The 19,499-nt window shown below is 37.6% G+C and overlaps 1 protein-coding gene across 8 annotated transcripts in view; it reads right to left on the minus strand.

The window, feature by feature from the left end:
• Window positions 1–19,499, minus strand: part of CDON (cell adhesion associated, oncogene regulated) — a 110,537-nt gene that overhangs the window by 56,537 nt on the left and 34,501 nt on the right. For 5 of the 8 annotated variants that reach the window (XM_060180144.1, XM_016184933.2, XM_060180139.1 and 2 more), the window contains 6 exons: window positions 10,462–10,589; window positions 8,415–8,687; window positions 6,848–6,994; window positions 5,495–5,638; window positions 4,531–4,818; window positions 2,733–3,002 (listed from right to left, as the gene is read on the minus strand). In XM_060180144.1, the coding sequence (XP_060036127.1) occupies window positions 2,733–3,002; window positions 4,531–4,818; window positions 5,495–5,638; window positions 6,848–6,994; window positions 8,415–8,687; window positions 10,462–10,537 (1,198 nt within the window). In that variant the 5' untranslated portion in view covers window positions 10,538–10,589. Of the gene's footprint in view, window positions 1–2,732; window positions 3,003–4,530; window positions 4,819–5,494; window positions 5,639–6,847; window positions 6,995–8,414; window positions 8,688–10,461; window positions 10,590–14,952; window positions 15,065–19,499 lie in introns of all 8 variants that reach the window. The other 3 variants (XM_060180143.1, XM_060180142.1, XM_060180141.1) reach the window with 1 other exon arrangement.

The raw sequence follows: 19,499 nt of genomic DNA on the forward strand, positions 1-19,499 counted from the left end.
TTTGGTTTTTTTCCCCTTTTCTTTGGAAGAGTTAGTGTATTACTTGGAATGGTCTGTGACTTAAAGTTTGGTAGAACCTCCCATAAAGCCATCTGGCCTGATGTTTTCTTTGAGAGATTTTTTTTTTTAACTCCTAAAAAGTTCCCTTTGTAGGTATAGGACAATTTGGACTTTTAATTTAGTTTAAGACAGACTTATTAAGTTAGAACTTTTCTAATAATTTGTCTATTACAAATTTGTAAGTATTTGTACATATTTACAAATATTGACATAAAGATTATCATAGCCATATCTTGTTATTTTTAATCTCTCTTCTGTATCAAGGTTATTGTTGGTGCTCTGTGCCTATACAACTCCATTACCATTTCTCAGTGGTCAATTTTTTCCCTTTTTTCTATAGAGGGTAAGAGACAAAGAGATAGAGAAGGAGAGGGAGTGAGAGACATCTGCAACACTCATGAAGCATCAAGTGGACACTGGGGGTTTAAACTAGATCCTTGTGCATAATAATATGTGCACTCTACTGGGTGTGACAACACTCAATCCCTATTTTTAATCTCTTATAAAAGAAAAAAATCTCTTTTTATTCTTTTTTTTTTTTTTTGCTACCAGGGTTATTGCTGGGACTTGATACTTGCATGAATCCACTATTCCCAATGGCACTTATTTATTTATTTATTTATTTATTTTCTGAAAGAGGTGAGGAAGAGAGAAAGAGAGCATAAAAAATTCTTGCAGCACTGTTCCACCACTTGCAAAGCATACCCCCACAGGTGGGGTCCAGGCCCTTAAACTTGGATCCTTGAGCATGGTAACGTGTACTTTATTAATGAGTCACCACCTGGCCCCAATGTTGTTTATTTCTATTTTGCCAAAAATTTGTCCATGTTATTAGACTTTACAAAGGACCAACTTTTATTTTTATTGATCTCTATTTTCTCTTCATTTTCTGTTTAACATGTGCCCTTTTCATTATTATGTTTTGGTTTGTTCGTTTGGCTGGCTCTTTTCACATTTTTAAAAAAATATTTATTTATTCCCTTTCGTTGCCCTTGTTTTATTGTTGTAGTTATTATTGTTGTTATTGATTTCGTTGTTGTTGAATAGAACAGAGAGAAATAGAGAAAGGAGGGGAAGACAGAGGGGGGGAGAGAAAGACAGATACCTGCTTTACCGCTTGTGAAGCAACTTCCCTGCAGGTGGGGATCTGGGGGCTCAAACTGGGATTCTTACATGGGTCCTTGCACTTAACCTGCTGTGCTACCACCCGACTCCCACATTTTTTTTTAATATTTATTGTATTTATTTATTCCCTTTTGTTGCCCTTGTTGTTTTATTGTTGTAGTTATTATTGTTGTTGTCGTTGTTGGATAGGACAGAGAGAAATGGAGAGAGGAGGGGAAGACAGAGAGGAGGAGAGAAAGATAGACACCTGCAGACCTGCTTCACCGCCTGTGAAGCGACTCCCCTGCAGGTGGGGAGCCGGGGTTTGAACCGGGATCCTTATGCCGGTCCTTGTGCTTTGCGCCACCTGCGCTTAACCCACTGCGCTACAGTCCGACTCCCCACACATTTTTTTTTTTTTAAACCAGAGCACTGGTCAGCTCTGGTTTATGGTGGTTTACGAAGGATTGAACCTGGGATTTTGGAGCCTCGGGCATGAGAGTCTCTTTGCATAACCATTAAGCTATCTATCCCCGCCCCTCTTTTCTGTTTTAATTAGTAAGTTAAGTAAATTTCAGTCTTATTGTGAATAAACAAGAGAGATTTATCAACATTACTGGGTTGTCAGAAAAGTCATGCTGTATTTTTCTGGTTTTCTATGCAAGAATAAAAATGACAACCCAATACGTACTTTTAAACTATACAGTATCTACTGAAAACAATTTTTAAAATTTCAATAAGCTTGATTTATAAGGATGCTGCTTCACAGAAATGCCTATCAACAACTAAAAAGGGATATGGAAAATGGGTAGGTTCTGCTATGGTGATGATGTTATATGCTTTTATTGGGTTCTTTGAAAAGTCATGATAATTTTTTTCTATGATATTCTATACAACCCAATAATAGACATGATTTAATTAATTTATTTTTATTTTTGCACCCAGGGCTTCATTGGGGATTCCACTGCTTTAGAAGGCTTTATTTATTTATTTTAGTATTTTTGTTTGTTTTTCTGGTATAGGATGAAAGACAAAGAGAAAGAGGATAACAGGTACCATGGCCTTCCTCACTGCCCATGAAGCTTCCCTGTGTATGTGGTTCTCATGTGGTGCCTGGGGAGGCTGGCCTGGGGTCACTGTGCATGGTTAAAGTGCACACTCCACTGAGTGAGCCAGTTCCTGGCCTCCTGATTTAATTTATTTTTAAAGATTTATTTATTTATTTATTCCCTTTTGTTGCCCTTGTTGTTTTATTGTTGTAGTTATTATTGATGTCGTCATTGTTGGATAGGACAGAGAGAAATGGAGAGAGGAGGGGAAGACAGAGAGGGGGAGAGAAAGACAAGACACCTGCAGACCTGCTTCACCGCCTGTGAAGCTACTCCCCTGCAGGTGGGGACCCGGGGGCTCAAACCAGGATCCTTGCACAGGTCCTTGCGCTTCACACCATGTGTGCTTAGCCCGCTGCGCTACTGCCCGACTCCCCTGATTTAATTTTTAACCCAAGGGGGTTGGGGGGGCTATCTATAAAATAAGATTCCCTTTGATTCCACAAACTGAAAGCATACCTTCTTTGATGTCAAGCCTCCCCGTAGACTGCACAGATCCAATCCCATTATCTGCTACACACTGGTATAACCCAGAATCTTCCAGGGTAACACCACTGATTTTCAGACTGTTTCCTGTGGTTAGATGTCGGGGAGAAGGATGAATAGGTTGTGCATTATGAAACCAGGTCCTGTTGGGGGCTGGGTTCCCATGAACATCACAAATAAATTGTGCTGTGGCACCCAGAGACACTGTCTGGTCCTGCAGTCCTTTAGAAATTGAAGCATGTTCTGAAAATAAAACACACTAATTATACTCTAGACCTCAAGATGCACTTTTCAATTATCACACAAGTCACATAAAATGTTCTCTGTACCAATAACTAGTTAAAACTAAACTATATTGTTTATTCACATTCTCCCATCTGTTGTGGTCATTAAGGAAAATCTGAAATGTATTTTAACTTTCATTTAATAGGATAAACCATATGCTACATAGTCTCTTTTTATAGATCTTTCCATTCTCTTAACTCCCCTCAACAGACAGGGAAAATGCACACCCACATACACATATAGTTTCTAATCTTGGAGTTCTCTTAGCATTTGTCTCAGGTGATTGTTTTGAAATGTAGTAACAGTTTCCCTTGATTTTAGTCTAAACAAGAGCTAAAACGAAAGAATGCTTATTCAGAAGTTAAATTCCTTTTATGGACAATTGTGCTTAGGTGCACAAAATTTCTTTAGTTTCCATCAAGTCATTTTATATCTAGCCAGAGTAAATCATTTACTGAACATTGTAACAGAAACCCAATTAAAAAAATTATGCATCATTAAAGTAGCCCTAATTATCATTAAACTTTAAAGTTTTTACTTTGCCACACACTTATACTAATTCCAGTGTAACCTACATAAAACCACTGTTGTAAATAAACGCATGTTGAAAGTTTACAAAAACTACATTGACTATGAAACTACTTATGACCATTTTCTTCTGTTTTCCTGAAACACTGGGCAAAGGAAAATACTTTCTGCTGCTACACAGGAAAGTGGGACTGAGGGGTTGGAAGTAGAGAAAGACACAGCTTTGACATTCAAGAGCATATTCAGACATATGAGTGAAAATAATGCAAATCTGTATGAGCCAGATATAGGTGAAAGCATTCCAAAAGGGAAAAGAAATAAGATCCCTTTTGAATTTATATTTTCTCCTCAGTATTCTACTGTATTGATTATTGGATACCACACACTAATACAGCCTGGATTCTTCCATCCAGTCTCTGTACTCCATGTCATGAAGAAGGAAGAACAAGATCTGCATTTCAGAACCAGGTTGGGGATAAGGCTCCCAAGAAGACTCCAGAGGAAATGTTCTGTGGCCCTCAGAGGCATTCCTGATTTCATTAATTCATTAGAAAAATGTTCTTTCTTTCTTTTTCTTTCTAATTTCTTTATTGGGGGATTAATATTTTACATTTGACAGTAAATATAATAGTTTGTACGTGCATAACATTTCTCAGTTTTCCACATAACAGTACAACCCCCACTAGGTCCTCTGTCATCCTTTTCTAGCACCTGTACTCTCCCCCCCACCCACCCCAGAGACTTTTACTTTGGTGCAATACACGAACTTCAGTTCAGCTTCTACTTGTGTTTTCTCTTCTGATCTTGTTAGAAAAATGCTTTTTCTGACTACTGGTGTGGCTATCTCTAGATAGTTTCTATTTAATCTATAGTTTCCAAATATATCTTGAATTTAGACATCTGTTAGACAAAAAAAAAAAAGCATAACTTGGAAAAAATGTAATAAGTAACATCTTACCAAGCACATTAACCATGTAAGTCACATGCTTTATGTCTCCAGACTTGTTTCCCACCATACAGGAGTAGTTTCCAGAGTCCATTGGGTTAACGCTGTCTATGGCAAGATGAGAATACAGTCTTCTCCAGTTACTTCCCAGCAATGCATCCTGACCATCCTTCAGCCAGTATACTTGAGAGTCTGGAACCCCACTCACCACACACTCCAGGGTAACAGCACTGTGAGAAAGAACAGCTAATGCCTGTGAACGGGTAGGGTGAAGTATGTGAAAATTATCTGAAGAAGGGCCTAGAAAAAGAAAGGAAAACAAAAAATTATAATGATTAAGTATTTCTTCCAATCTCCTAAGTAAAGCTGTAAATATTCCTTGTTGCCCCCATTTGTATACCTTTACACTACATGGTGCTATTTAGTAACTAAGTCGTTTTTAGTTAAGAATTAAAATGAGAAGATTTTGTAATCCTTCAGGACTACTTCTGAATCAACAGATTGTAAATGCAGATGTCTCAACAAATATAGAATGGTATTTGTAAACAAGTACTTTAGCATACAATGACAATTGTACAACTTAACTGTCATAATCTAAAAACAGCTATGATTTTCATATTGTATCTAAAAGAAAAAACATATTTCATAATGTAGCAACCCTCAATTTAATTATCACTAATTGAAACATTTAATTTTATCTGCAAATTATTTTATTGTATAAAGGGCAAACTCCTCCATAGATATTCCACTGTTAGCATCTTGAACAAAATTCCCTTCTAAAAAGTCAACAGTATTTTGAACATGCAAAGCACTGTTCTATAATACATTTATGTACTTCTTTTTTAATAAGACTTTCTTCTGATAAACAAGATCTGAAAGAAAAATGAATTCTCATTTCCCAATTGTTTATCAGGTACACTTTCAAGGATTCTTTACAGTTACCATAACTACCACTCCCCCCCCCCCCAATACTTACGACTCACAAGAAGCTTTCGGCCAATGGGCTCAATTTTTAATTCATGTGTGACAGGATTAAAAGCTGCACATTTATATGATCCCTTGTCCTCTGAGGATACATTCAAAATATGAAGATTTCCTGATGGAAGGATTAAGTAATTCTCTGAGGGAGGAAGGGAATGCAGTCAAGGCCTCTTTTCAAGAAAGGCGTCAACACAACTAAGAGTAATGAACGCTTTTATGCTTTAATTTAAACATATGACTAACAGCAAGTAAGCAATAAAAGAAAATTCATTAAATGAAGCAAAGAGAACGTCAGGCAGAAAAGGAAAAAAGTCACTAGTCTAGTAGAACTCCCTTATCCATGGTTTTGCTTTTCTCAGTTCAGTTATCCTCAGTCAACCACAGTCCAAAATTACTATGCACAATAAGACATTTTAAGAGGGACAGAAAGATACCATATTCATGTTAACTTTGATCACATGTTAACTTTAATACACTGTACTATTGATATGTTGCATATTTTTATAAATCTGCTTTATTTTTACCTATGGTTAATATCTTACTGTACAGAATTTATAAATTAAACTTTACCATAGGTATGTGTATTTATATAGAAAAACCATAGTATACATAGGTTGTAATACAAATCACCCTTTTAGACATTGGAGGGGGTTAGAGGGTATTAGAAAGTATCCCCTATGAATAAAGGTGAACTAATATACTAGAATAACAAACTCAAGCCATCAAAACATGTTAACAACAAACTACTCATCAATAACACTAAAAACACAGGAAGCATATTTAGACAAAGATATAATGACCACAGCTGCCACCCTAGACAAATCTTTCCCTAGAGCACTGATCACCTGGTGTTCATTTATTTTTTTCTTAGCAAATATGTACTGAGTGTCTATTTCCTGCCAACAATGGCCCAGGGACACATAACACAGCAATGAAGGAGGCAGACTAAGGCCCTGCATTCATGCAACAAATATTTCAGTGCAGAGAATGGAGACATCAGAGAAATAACAAACAAAAGATGCATATTGACAAATATAATGCATAAAATAACAAACAAAATTTGTGTAATACAATGCTATAGAAAACAAATAAAGTTGAATGATGGGGTCACATTGCAACAAGGCACACTACTTTACACCTAACAGTGAGAACTGAGAAAGAATGGATTGAGGTAGCGAGCCCGGGGGGTGTGGAGCTGTAACTATGAGCTTCAGTCACTTCCACTAGACTTTTGAGCATAGAAACATTATCTCTTGGGTATTTTTGTATCCATACACAGATTCATAGTAGGTGGTCTAATGATGTTTGTTCTTTAGGTACCACTGGCTTTTTGCAAAGGGTCTCTCACCTGTGGAATGTTTCAGCCACTTTCCCCGGATTTTATAGCGCACCTCAGCTTTGGGGTTACTGTCTGGTACCTTGCAGTCAATGATGCCAGAATCTTTTTCTTCTGCTATAATAACATGCTTTGCTGATGAATCAAAATCACCAAGAACTAAAAATAAATAAGTAGGTAAAACAAAGTAAATAAGTAAGTAGACAGTATAAATGCAAAATTGAATTTCCCTTCTCAAAAGACATTTAAAAACTAGGAGGGATATTTGCCTCCGCTGGTTTGGGGCAATGAACCCCAATTCACAGAATGACGTGACTTTTTCATATCAGAAAACAACTGTGGCAGAATCGTATGGTTGAGGACTTCAAGTAAGTCATGGCACTTCTTCTGGAAGTCATTGTACACAGGAGACTTCAGAGAAAAGTAAGTGCTCTTCAAACATTAGGGAAAGGGGGCTGAGTGGTAGCTCGCTAGGTATGGTACCTGCCTCAACATGGTACCATTCTCCCTCTCTCTGAATGAAAGTTGGCTCAGGAGTAATGAAGTCTCACATGCAGTAGGCCCCAGCCCCCACAAAACAAAACAAGCAAAAAAAATTATAGAGAACTATAAAGCATAATTGTTGTGATTCTGTCAAGGTATATCCTTTTCAATCCCACCCTCATCTAAATTCACTTTCCAGACATCTTTATTCCATTTGTAGCTACTCATATTGCAATAAAATAGTTTATGGGAATGAACCTAAGAAGTGAAGAAACAAAATAGTGTACCATTTGAACTATCTGAATATATTAACTTGGTCTCCATTCCTCTCCTTGTAAGTTTACTACAGATGGAGTCAGCATGGAAGGACTCTATTATCTCCAATGCAGAAAGCATTCAGCAGTCTGCCACTAGGAATTCAGCCCTCCAGTGTGTGTCCATGGGTCACAGCTCTATAAAAACATTTACTCTTCTCAGTTATGACAAACTTACTACTCCTAGGGAATCCAGATTTGTTCTATAAATAGGGGGTGCCCTTACATTGACGGTTTCCATTACTGGAAGCCATCACCAACTGAAAGGCAGATGGCTCAAACTGACTAAGAAAAGCATGCATTCCAGATTTTCCATAAGTTCAATACTCAAAATTCCTTTTCTTGCAGTCAGTTATTTTTTTCCTGCTTCTTTAGTCTGGTTTCAATTAAATAAATTAAATTCATTCAGTAATCAAGGCAAATAAAACAAGTTGATATGAAACAAAGATAAAGAACTGCATGAAATAACTGAGTGTCAAAGTAAACAATAGATTTTTTTTTTTAGTTGCTGATATTAAGGACTTTTAAATACTAGCAAATTTAGGATTCAGATTAGAAAACTGCTCAGTGTACAAACTCACTGCTACAGGGTAAAAGCAATAGGCTAGACTCACAGTGGTTCAAGTACACCACATTAAACACACAGCAGTGAAGAATGCAGTTAAGAACCCCTATGTGTCCTTACAAAAAAGTTCACACTCTTCTCTCTATTTAAAATGCAAGGACTAAATAATTTCAGGGAGAAAAAAAAACCTACATAAGAAGGTGAAAATTCAACTCACCTGCAGTGGATATTATTGCAGGGCCACTCACAATTGCTCCGATGCTATTGTTAGCAATGCATTGGTAGGAACCCGAGAAAGAGGAGTTAAGAGAGAGAACAGTCAAAGTCCCCTGATGAATCTTAATCTGTTCCATGTTTCTATCCAATCTTTTCCCGTTATGCAGCCATGAGATATGAGCAGTCACAGGTCTAGCAGAACAATGTAATACTACAGTTCCACCAAGTTTCTGGACAGCAGACAGCGGCTCAGAAATGAAGTAAGGTGCCAAATCTGAAAGGAAACATTCCCCATGTGCAAAGGGGGTGGGGAGAAATAAGAGGAGAGAGAAAGAAGAGCATACTGAGTATATCTGAATCAATTTAACTTTAGTTAAAAACTTTAGCAAACTTATACTTTCTCTACATATATTATGGTGCTTAATGCTTGTAAAAAACTCTAGGAACATTCTTATAAGTCTATTTTTGTAAGGAAAAAGGCAACATGTTAACCTAGCACTTAATAAATTATTTAGGATAAAATACATGAATGTTCTTGTGCTATAAACTAGACAAAATGCCAATTTTATAAATGAGGAATGCCAAATTGTCTTTTAATAAAACAGCTTTTAAGAAATTGAAGTTAAAATTTTCATTAAAAAAAAACTTTTCTATTGATATATCACCAACAGGATTTGACTTTAAGAGCAAATTATTCTATAAACAAAGTTAATGGTACTTCTTTATTACTCCCTTTTAATATAAAATAATGTTCAATTTTTCTCAAGAAAGCAGAAGTACAAAGTTAGGAAGCCACATTGAAGCACAAAGTCTACTTTCTTGGATATGAAATTAAATAGATTATCAATTTTTTGTTTGCTTAGATGTTTAGGATAGTTGCATTTCTTATGTCAATTCCTCAAAGAATTTGGACAGGGCTCTTACACTAAACTATTAAAAACAGATCTAGGCGTACCATTAATCTGGCGGATTAAAATGCTTAAAGAAATCAAGTTGCTGGATCTACTTTTACCAGCTACTTAATTAGAAATGAAGATCAAAGGAAATGCACCTTTTGACTCAATTTGAGGTGGATTTTAGCAACTCAAAAACAGAAATAAAACCACTACATTAATTTTTCCTTTATCAAGCTGTAATAGGCAATATTTTTATTTTGTTTATTTAGTTTATTTTTTTATTTTCTCCTAGAGATAAAGAGGTAGACAAGCTGAGAGAGACTAAAAAGAGACCATAGCACTGAAACGTCCTTCAATGCAGTAGGAGCCAGGCTCAACAGACAGTATTTTTCACAGAGCTAATAACTAAGAAACAAACATTAAATTTGTGTATACTTTTCTATCAATTTTAGCACAAGCCTACAGTAAAAATAGAAATGCACATGGGTCATGCATTAGGCTCAGGCTTATGCAATGCACACACTTAACAATAAACACACTTGAGCTTTTCAGCAACTCACAGAGTTAGATAATAAATTAGGCAAGGTCATGAAAGAAAGTGGCAGATGTGGGATATGAACCAAATTCTCTTGCTCCAAGTAGGGCACTATTACAAGCTGATTCTAAAATTTCTCTATGGCGGTATGTAGTCACCATTTTCTTTATGCTATAATTTCTAAATTCACAAATTCATAACATATCTCTTACTTTGAAAACACATGATAGGAAACTATTTTTTAAAACAATGAAAGGAATGAATTACAAGGACAATGATGAGCAGGCCTTCGAATGCCTGAGATGCATTACAGAGAGATTAAAGTTCATACACCTAGACACCTATCACTGGGGAAAGAGGGGTTGTGTCTATGCCAATGACTATAGTGTAAACTATTAGTCCCTCACTAGAAATAAAATAAAATAAAATGAATTCAAAGTTTTTTAATGATTCTGGCAAACCAAACAAAGCTTAGAAATATCCTTAAAAAATATCCTTAAAATTAATTTCTACCAGAAAAATATTAAAATGAAAGCTTTTTTTATTTTCTCTTTTTTCTCCAGTGGGGTTAAGATGAAGAAAGCTTCAACTCAAGCACACACAATCTGTAATCTTACCTGAATGCACAGAGGAGCACAGACTCATCAGCATCACAAACAGCAGTATGTGTAAGGGCCCAAGATCTGGATGCATAGCGCCAGATGGCAGAGCAGGCCAGACTTCCAGAGCAAAACTCAGGCCTTATCTAAAAGATACCCAAAAGAAAGCAAAGAACATCTAAACCACAAACACAGCTGGATTTTTTTTTTCTATTTGAGTAACTAGAGTTGTACATGTAGTGACTGCCATCTGTTTTGAAAGCTGTGCACATAGTGTGCATCGAATGCAACACACTTCATGATCTTATTATTATTTTTTTTAGCTGGCAAGATAGTTTATCTGTGAGTGTATTAGCTTTGTCAAGCAAGCAGCCCAGGTTCAAGCCCAGTCCCCACAGCACTATGGGGAGATTGCACTGCTGTAGTGTCTCTGCCCAGCCCGATCTCTTTCTATTTGAAAAAGTTCCTGAAGCAGTGAAGCCCTAGTAAAGGGAGGGGGTAAATCACTTGACAAATTAATCTCTAGGCACTGACTTAAACTTAGAAACCCTGTTATTTTATTTTTTTTTTTACAAAGTAATTCTGCATCTCTTATCACCCAAATGAATATAGTAAACTGCCTTTCATCCATTTGCTGACACATTTCTCAAGCATCTAAAATTCAAAGCAATCAAAAATGCATTCCTTCTCAGTGTTCCCTGTTAGGGAAATAATAGTAAAATAAAATAGGAGCTAGCATTTACAAAGAGCACAATAATCTTCATAATAATTCTATGAGGCAGGTCTTCCCTTTTTCAGATGTGGAACTTAGACTAAAGATCATTCAGAGAGAATATGCAGAGCAGGCCTGTGTTGGGACTGAGGTGTCTGCAGATCAAAGGCCACTGTGGTGAGAGAGGGTTGAACCAGGCAGAGAGCACAGTAGAAAGTCAGGACAGAGCTCTCCCAACCCCAAAAGCTGTGGTAAAGATGTTGAAATTTATTCTGAATGCAACAGCATGCACTTAGAGAAGGGGAGTGGTGTGGTCTCAGTTACATTTGTTTAAAAGATTTATGAGAGAAAGCATACATGAGAGAGAGATAGAATGAGAGAGAAATAACACCAGAGCATCACTCTGGTACATGTAATACTAGCAACTGAACTCAGGACATCATGCTTGTAAGTCCAGAACTCTGGCCACTGCATAACCTCCTGGGCCACTCAGTTATGTTTTTAAAAGACCCCAGGGGTGGAGGAGATAGCATATGGTTATGCAAATTACTGTCATGCCTGAGGCACCAAAGGTCCCAGGTTTAATCCCCAGCACCACCATAAGCCAGAGTTGAGCAATACTCTGGTTAAATAAATAAACAAGTAAATATGATAAAAGAAAAGAAAAGAACCACTATCTGGGAGAGACTAAACTGAAGTGGGCAAGAATGAAAGAGATAAGCATGTGGTGGTTTAGGCCCCTGAGTGAACTAGGGAGAAGGAGGAAAGTAACTGCAATCAAAATATACTCTATATCTGCTGAAGGCTTTGACAGAGAGTGTGAGATAAAGAGATTTGTTGAGGAGAACCTCTAGTTCTGGTGTAAAAATATAAGTAAGAAAAGGCCAGTGGCACAATCAGTTGAGTGCACACATTGCCATGTACAAGGACCTGCCTGGGTTCAAGTCCCTGGTCCCCACTTGCAAGAAGAAAGTTTCACGAGTGGTAGAGAAGCAGTGCTTCAAATGTCTCTCTCACCTTTCTCACTAGCTCCCTCTTCCTTCTCAATTTCTGCTATCCAAAAATAAAATATATATACTTTTTAAGGAAAAAAATAAAATAAAGTATAAATAAATAAGAGTTTCATTTGCTGAAATGGAGCAGGCTGCAGAGCAGGGAAACAGACTCAAGAAGAATGAGTCAGTTCAGAACGAGTAGAGCTCCCTGGATTGTGGAGCAGTGCTTTGTATTCTCTCACGGTCTATCACACAGAAGTAAACAAATAGATAAATAAAAGAATCAAAGAGCACCATAAACATAGGGAGTAGTACTGAAAGTGGATGACAGTTGAGGGAAAAGTTTCTTTTTATACATTTTTCATATAAAAATACTATACATGTTAGCAAAAGTAAGAGAGCTTTACAAAACCCAGTACTGGCAAGGATTGAATAAGTCACTAGCGTATATTGTTGGTAGAAATTAGAAAAGTCATAGGCCCCTTGGTTTATATCTAGAATAGACCTACTAGCTTTCTCCAAAAAGGAGATCCCAAAACTCATCTGCTATATCCTTGCCTTTACGTTCCTGACTATTAAAAATTTGTTCTGCTTTATATATTTTTTTATGCTTTAGCTACCAAGTTGCAGATGCTATCACGGCAGATGCCAACCTGACTTCCCCGGACAGAGGACCTCACCAATGTACCCTGGACTCCCACCTCTCCAGAGCCCTGCCCTACTAGGGAAAGATAGGCACAGGCTGGGTGTATCGATCGACCTACCAACATCCTTGTCCATGTTCCCAAAAGGATAAACAACAGGAAAGCTTTCAAGGGAGGGGATGGAATATGGAACTCTGGTGGTGGAAATTGTGTAGAACTGTACCCACCTTATCCTATGGTCTTGTCGGTCTTTTTATTTTATAAAAAGAAAGAGAGAAAGGAAGGAAGGGAGGGAGGAAGATGGGAAGGCAGGAAGGAAGGAAAGAAGATTACCAGTGAATTTCTTTTAAAGGGAATGTGATAGTATCTATAAATAATAATCCTGGAAGAGTAGCTCCCAAATATGGGAAAGGTGTACAAATATTGTTGACTATAAACCCCAACGATTTGATCTGATCTGGAGCCTATATTCAGTTTAGGAGCCTATGTGACCTCTGCATTCCTGTAGATCCGACCTCACATTCTGTGGTCATCAGTAGGAACATTCCAAGCTGCCCCAATATCAGGACCCATCTTCCTCAGGTGTAGCATAGGATATGTTGTCCAGCCTCCCTTCAGAGGATGGAACATTCTCTACCATTGTTGATACAAGTTGAGGGCAAGGTCCTATGGGGGTCCAAAAGGGGTCTGTTTTGTCGTTCCTGATATAGATGACCGGTAACAATGGAGAGAGGGATCTATTTATTCGAGGTCTAGGCCCATCATGTCTGTTTGGGAATCTCAGGACTCCCTGACTAGGGCCCCAGCTGATGGGGTGGCCCAATAGTGACTAAAGAGTCATCATTAAAGTATGCCAGTCTCTTGCCCTTATTCAGCTTTTGCAGTCCTTGCTTTGATAAGGATAGCTTGGGAGTGAGGGAAGTATAATAGGAAATAGGTGAGGAGGGTATCTAAGTCTAAGTAGACACTATTTCATTATGAACTTCATACTGACTCACTGTAGAGCTACTCTCTTTCCAGATCCAGCTTTCTGGTCCTTTTTCCAGCCATGACATCTCCCCAGACAATAACTAGGATCTACCTGCATATCAGATTTCAGGCTTAGGGGGAAAAAAAAAAAAAGACTAGTAAAGCCACAAGCCCTTTGAAATATTCCTACTAGCTATCTACAGAACAGAGGACCCCCGCCCCCAACTCTTCATCTGCACTACTCCAGCCTTTAGATTCATGATTAGTCAATAATTTGTTTGGCTTTATATGTCAACTCTCTTTTCAGCCACCAGGTTCCAGATGCTAACATGATCCAACCAGACTTCCCTGGATAGACGACCCCACCAATATGTCCTGGAGCTCCGATTCCTCAGAACCCTGCCCCATAGGGAAAGAGAGAGGCAGGCTGGGAGTATGGCTCGACCTGTCAACGCCCATGTTCAGTGGGGAAGCAACTGCAGAAGCTGGACCTTCTACCTTCTGCATCCCACAGTGACCTTGGATCCATACTGCCAGAGGGTTAACGAATAGAAAAGCTATCAAGGGAGGGAATGGGATACAGAGTTCTGGTGGCAGGAATTGTGTGGAGTTGTACCCCTCTTATCCTATGGTTTTGTCAGTGTTTCCTTTTTATAAATAAATGATAATAAAAAAGAATAATCCATACATGCAACAAGTACTTATGTTTGATACAATTTCTAGGAATTGGGGACAATGCAATTAAAATATGTAGAAAAAAGAAGACACAAACTTGTACTTTACATTCTAATAGCAGACAAATACAAGAAGACAAATTAAATCAACAATTCCCATACCGTCCTCCAGATAGGGCTCACACTTTCTTTCCCCTCTATGACCTCTACACCTTGGACACCTATCTACTACCATTGTACTCATTATTCTGTTCTGTAATCTATATGATCCTCTTTGATGGCATAGATTACATCATAATTAAGTCTGTAAATTATATTGCCCAGTAGAAAGCAGACATGTAATATGTGTCTCTTAAAATGAAAGCAATACTTCAATGTGTAATTTACAGAAGCACATGAGTCATATTTAATGAGAATTGTCACCTGAACTCAGCACATTCTAGCCACATTAATTATTCCTGCCTTCATTTATTCATATTATTTTAAAAATCAGCAAACACTTAGTAAGTGCCTACCTATGATATGAACAGGTACTATGTTGGGCTAGGGATACAAAGGGCAATTATTATTGTCATCAAATTCTCCCCCACATTCCTGCCTGGCCAGGACTGGACACAGAATCTGTGACTATAAAATACAATAAAATATAACAACAGAACATTAATGACATTTTAGAATGAGAATCTCACATGAATATTTACTTTGCAATTCTAACCACTGACAAAATTACAGGGTTACCTTAAGCATGGCTTTTTAATACATGAAACAATATCCCCCAGGATCTGCTCACTTCTCTATACCAACATGTTGCAAATACAGTTTATCACAGGGCATCAAATGATCACAAGCTATCAATTCATGGGCTGCCTTTATTTATTCATTTATTTATTTATTGCTGACCTCTTTTTACAGAGGGATGGGCTAGTTTGGTATCACTCACGGGCAGAAGGAGCCAGCTGTGTGAGAACTCTTTTTGGTTTATTTGAACTCTTGCCTGGTTCAAGGGTAAAAACTGACATACCTCTGGAAAGCAATCAAGGCAATGTAAACATTCAAACAACTTGTTAACAGGAGACACTTTGCTGAGAGAATGAGGGCAAGGAGGAATTCTCCTTCCTTTTGCCAAATCTTTCTTCTACTATTTATTTATTAAAAAGCAGAGAAACAAATTCCAGAGCCAACTTTAACCCTAGCACATGACTTACTAAGCTACTTTGCAGCTGTCCTTTAAAAGTTCACAGTTCATTATATTGCTACCTAGGAGTAGTACTCCTCTCTTTCTGTTAGGTTACTCTGAACATGTTGTTGATTGACTTTGGAGGATGGAATAAACTTAGGACCATCATAGGCATTTGCTTGTTGATGTGATCTCTATTTATTCCTAGCAAACTCGCTCATTGCTAGAAAATTGTGATAATGAGAACAAGGACCTGAGTCTATTGCCATATGGGTCAGGTAGATTAAAAATTCTATCCGAGGGGGGTAGATAGCATAATGGACTTTGGAGCCTCAGGCTCCAAAGTCCCAGGTTCAATCCCCTGCACCACCATAAGCCAGAGCTGAACAGTGTTCTGGTTAAAAAAAAAAAAAATTTAAAAATTCTATCCAATAGCCACTAACAGCAACCCCTGTCTTTTAGCCTCGCACATAAGCACCATGGATCACAGAAGTATACTCTGATATATAAATCTATAAATAAATATAAATATATATAAATCAGAGTATACTTGTTAGCACTGCTGGAAAACTGCTCAATTAATATCATTTTCAAAAAGACTATCTTTGTTACAAAAGGAAATGCTTAATGATACTTGCTAGTATATGCATATAGCTAACCCATCTTCCTCCTACCAAGCAAACACTGGCCAGCTGGGAAAAGGTCCTTGGAAAAAAGACACCTGCTCACTCTACCATATATCAGAAGGCCAAAGGCCTTCTGAATTCTATTTTAGCATATATAACATCCAAATATTTTCAGGCAAAAATTAAAAACAGATTTCTGACTTAAATCGTAGTAGATGGAATAGAATTTGATTTAGATCATGCTGTCATTTTTTAGGCCTTGATTTTTTTCTCTTATGGAATATTTTTAAAGCACCCAATGCTTTTAACATAATGCCAGGTGATTTTTAAGACACTATTTGAGTTTCCCCTCACACATTCTACAATGGATATATTATTTTTGCAAGTGGAAAATTGTTAACAGATTTCTACAAACACTCATAAGAAATAATTTACATCACAGAAACTGTGGAAAATACATAAATGTACAAAAAAGAAAACAAGACACAGATTCCACCACCTAAAGATAATATATCAATATTTTGATCTATTTCCTCTTAACCTTTTTCATCCACTTACAGAATTGAAATCATAATATGTATATGGACCAAGAGGCAGTGTGCCTGGTAGAGTGTACACTTTACCATGTAGGAAGTCCCTGGTTCAAGCCCCTGATCACCACCTGTAGGGGGAAGCTTCATAAGCAGTGGGGCAGTGCTGCAGGTGTCTCTCCCTTTTGTCTCTATCTCCCTATTTCTCTCTGTCTCTCACAAGAAAAAAGAAAGGAAAAAATGGTCCCCAAGAGCACTAGTGTTGTTCAGGCACCAAGCCTCCGTGCTAAATAAATACTGAAGTCAGATCATGTATGCAATACCACTTTAAATCTTGCTATATTATCTAATGGCCATTTTACTTATTAAAATTGTACATAAACATAATTTGCAGTAGTTATATTTCTTTTTTTAATTTTTTTATATTTATTTTCCCTTTCTGTTGCCCTTATTGTTTTTCATTGTTGTTGTTGTTGATGTCGTCGTCGTTAGATAGGACAGAGAGAAATGGAAAGAGGAGGGGAAGACAGAGAGGGGGAGAGAAACAGACACCTGCAGACCTGCTTCCTTGCGCTTTGTGCCATGTGTGCTTAACCTGTTGCACTACTGCCCTACTCCCAACAGTTATATTTCATAGGTATGTCCTTTAGTTACTTTTAGGATGTATTTTTTATTTAGCTATCCCTTTTAAAATAAATCACATTTTAAAAATATGTGTATAAATATGTGTATAAATAGGGGGCTGGGCAGTGGCACAGAAGGTTAAGTACCCATAGTACAAAGTACAAGAACCCATGCAAAGATCCTGGTTGAAGCCCCCATCACCCCACCAGCAGGGGGGTTGCTTCACAAGTGGTAAAGCAGTTCTGCAGGTGTCTATCGTTCTATCTTCCTCTCTGTCTTCTCCTCCCCTTTCAATTTCTCTGAGCTATCAAAAAAAAAAAAAAATGACTGCCAGGAGCAAGGGATTCATAGTGCAGGCACTGAGCAATAGGGATAACCCTGGAGGCAGAAAAAAAAAAAAGTAAGTGTGTATGTATATGTATATGTGTATGTATATGTATCCCCTAAAGATCATGCTTCTATGACTATTGTGTCCAAGAATCCTTAATCACCCTTTCAATTAGAGCTTCAGAATATATATTTTAAGTTTTATTAGTGAATTATGGGGTACAAACTTATTTAGATTTATGTATTCATTTATTTATTATGAGATAGGGTGATTGAAAGAGAACCAGAGCACTCTTCTGCTCTGGCACAAGGTGGTGATAGGGATTGAACCTATAGCTTCTGGGGCCTTGTGCATAAGAACTAGTACACTAACATGTTGAGCTATCTCCCCCCACCCTGTCCTAGTCATGCCCCTAAAACAAACATACTAAAGACTTTTTTTTTTTATTTTCCCTTTTGTTGCTCTTGTTGTTTTTCATTGTTGTTGTTGTTGATGTCATTGTTGTTAGATAGGACAGAGAGAAATGGAGGAGGGGAAGACAAAGAAGGGGAGAGAAAGATAGACACCTGCAGACCTGCTTCACCGCCTGTGAAGGGACTCCCCTGCAGGTGTGGAGCTGGGGCTCAAACTGGGATCCTTGCACAGGTCCTCGTGCTTTGCACCACGTGCGCTTAACCCACTGCGCTACCGCCCAACTCCCTAAAGACTTTTAACATATATATGTCATCAAGTAGCTTTCCAAAAAGAAGGCAAAATTTACAACTCTATGCCCAATATCCAACATCAGTACATAGGGGTAACTTCTACTCACAAACATGTGGTTTAGACCCTTCCTCTGTGGTAAGCAAAGTGTGAATATAAAGTGTGAGTCTGACCAACTTGGGTAGTTAAAAATATCTGACAGAGCATAAGGCAACACTCAACTAGGAACTTTTCTAATATACTTTAAATTTACATGAAGGCATCTGCAAAAAGAATAAAAGGGAGAGAACAATAGACCACATTCAATTATAAAAAGCACATTAGACATGAAATCTCTGCTTTTTACCCAGAACCTATTCATAATGTTGGATAAAAGGTTGCTGTCTTTACACTGAATGACTTTAATTTATAACATCTACTTCTCTAAAAATAGATTTGTAAGTAAAAACTGCTAGCATTTTATAGAAATATTTGCTGGCATGTATTAATAAGTAAATTACTACTCCTTATAAAACATTTTTCTCCCTTTCCTACTGCTTTCCCTATCCAAGAGCATAGAAACACCACTTTCCCCCCAAACTATCAGAGGTAGTAAAATGACTCAAGGGGCTGAATTCTAAATTGAGTTCTACTGGATTGAGGCAACACATGACGAGTCCCCAATGTAAAAAACTGACAATTAAGAAGACATTTCTTCCTGATCTTCAGAAAGAATTAACATGACCAAAAAGGTCTTTCTTCCTTCCTTCCTTCCTTCCCTTCTTTCTTTTTTTACCGGAGCACTGCTCAGCTCTGGTTTATAGTGATGCTGGGGATTGAACCTGGGACTTCAGAGCCTCAGGCATGAGAGTCTCTTTGCATAACCATTATGCTATTATCCTAAGACGATTTTCCTACCCTCTTCATATCTTCAGAGGAAGTTAATAGTCGGCATAATTTCAGTATATTTACAGCAGTTCTGAGTAGCTGATTCACAAGTCTCAGAGATATCCCAAGAGAGCAGTTTCTCCAGGAAACAAAGACTGCAGGGCCCCCAATACAAACAACCCAAATCAAAATAGAGGGGTCAGAAGAT

The sequence above is a fragment of the Erinaceus europaeus genome, chromosome 20, assembly GCF_950295315.1.
Source record: "Erinaceus europaeus chromosome 20, mEriEur2.1, whole genome shotgun sequence".
Classification (NCBI taxonomy): Eukaryota; Metazoa; Chordata; class Mammalia; order Eulipotyphla; family Erinaceidae; genus Erinaceus; species Erinaceus europaeus.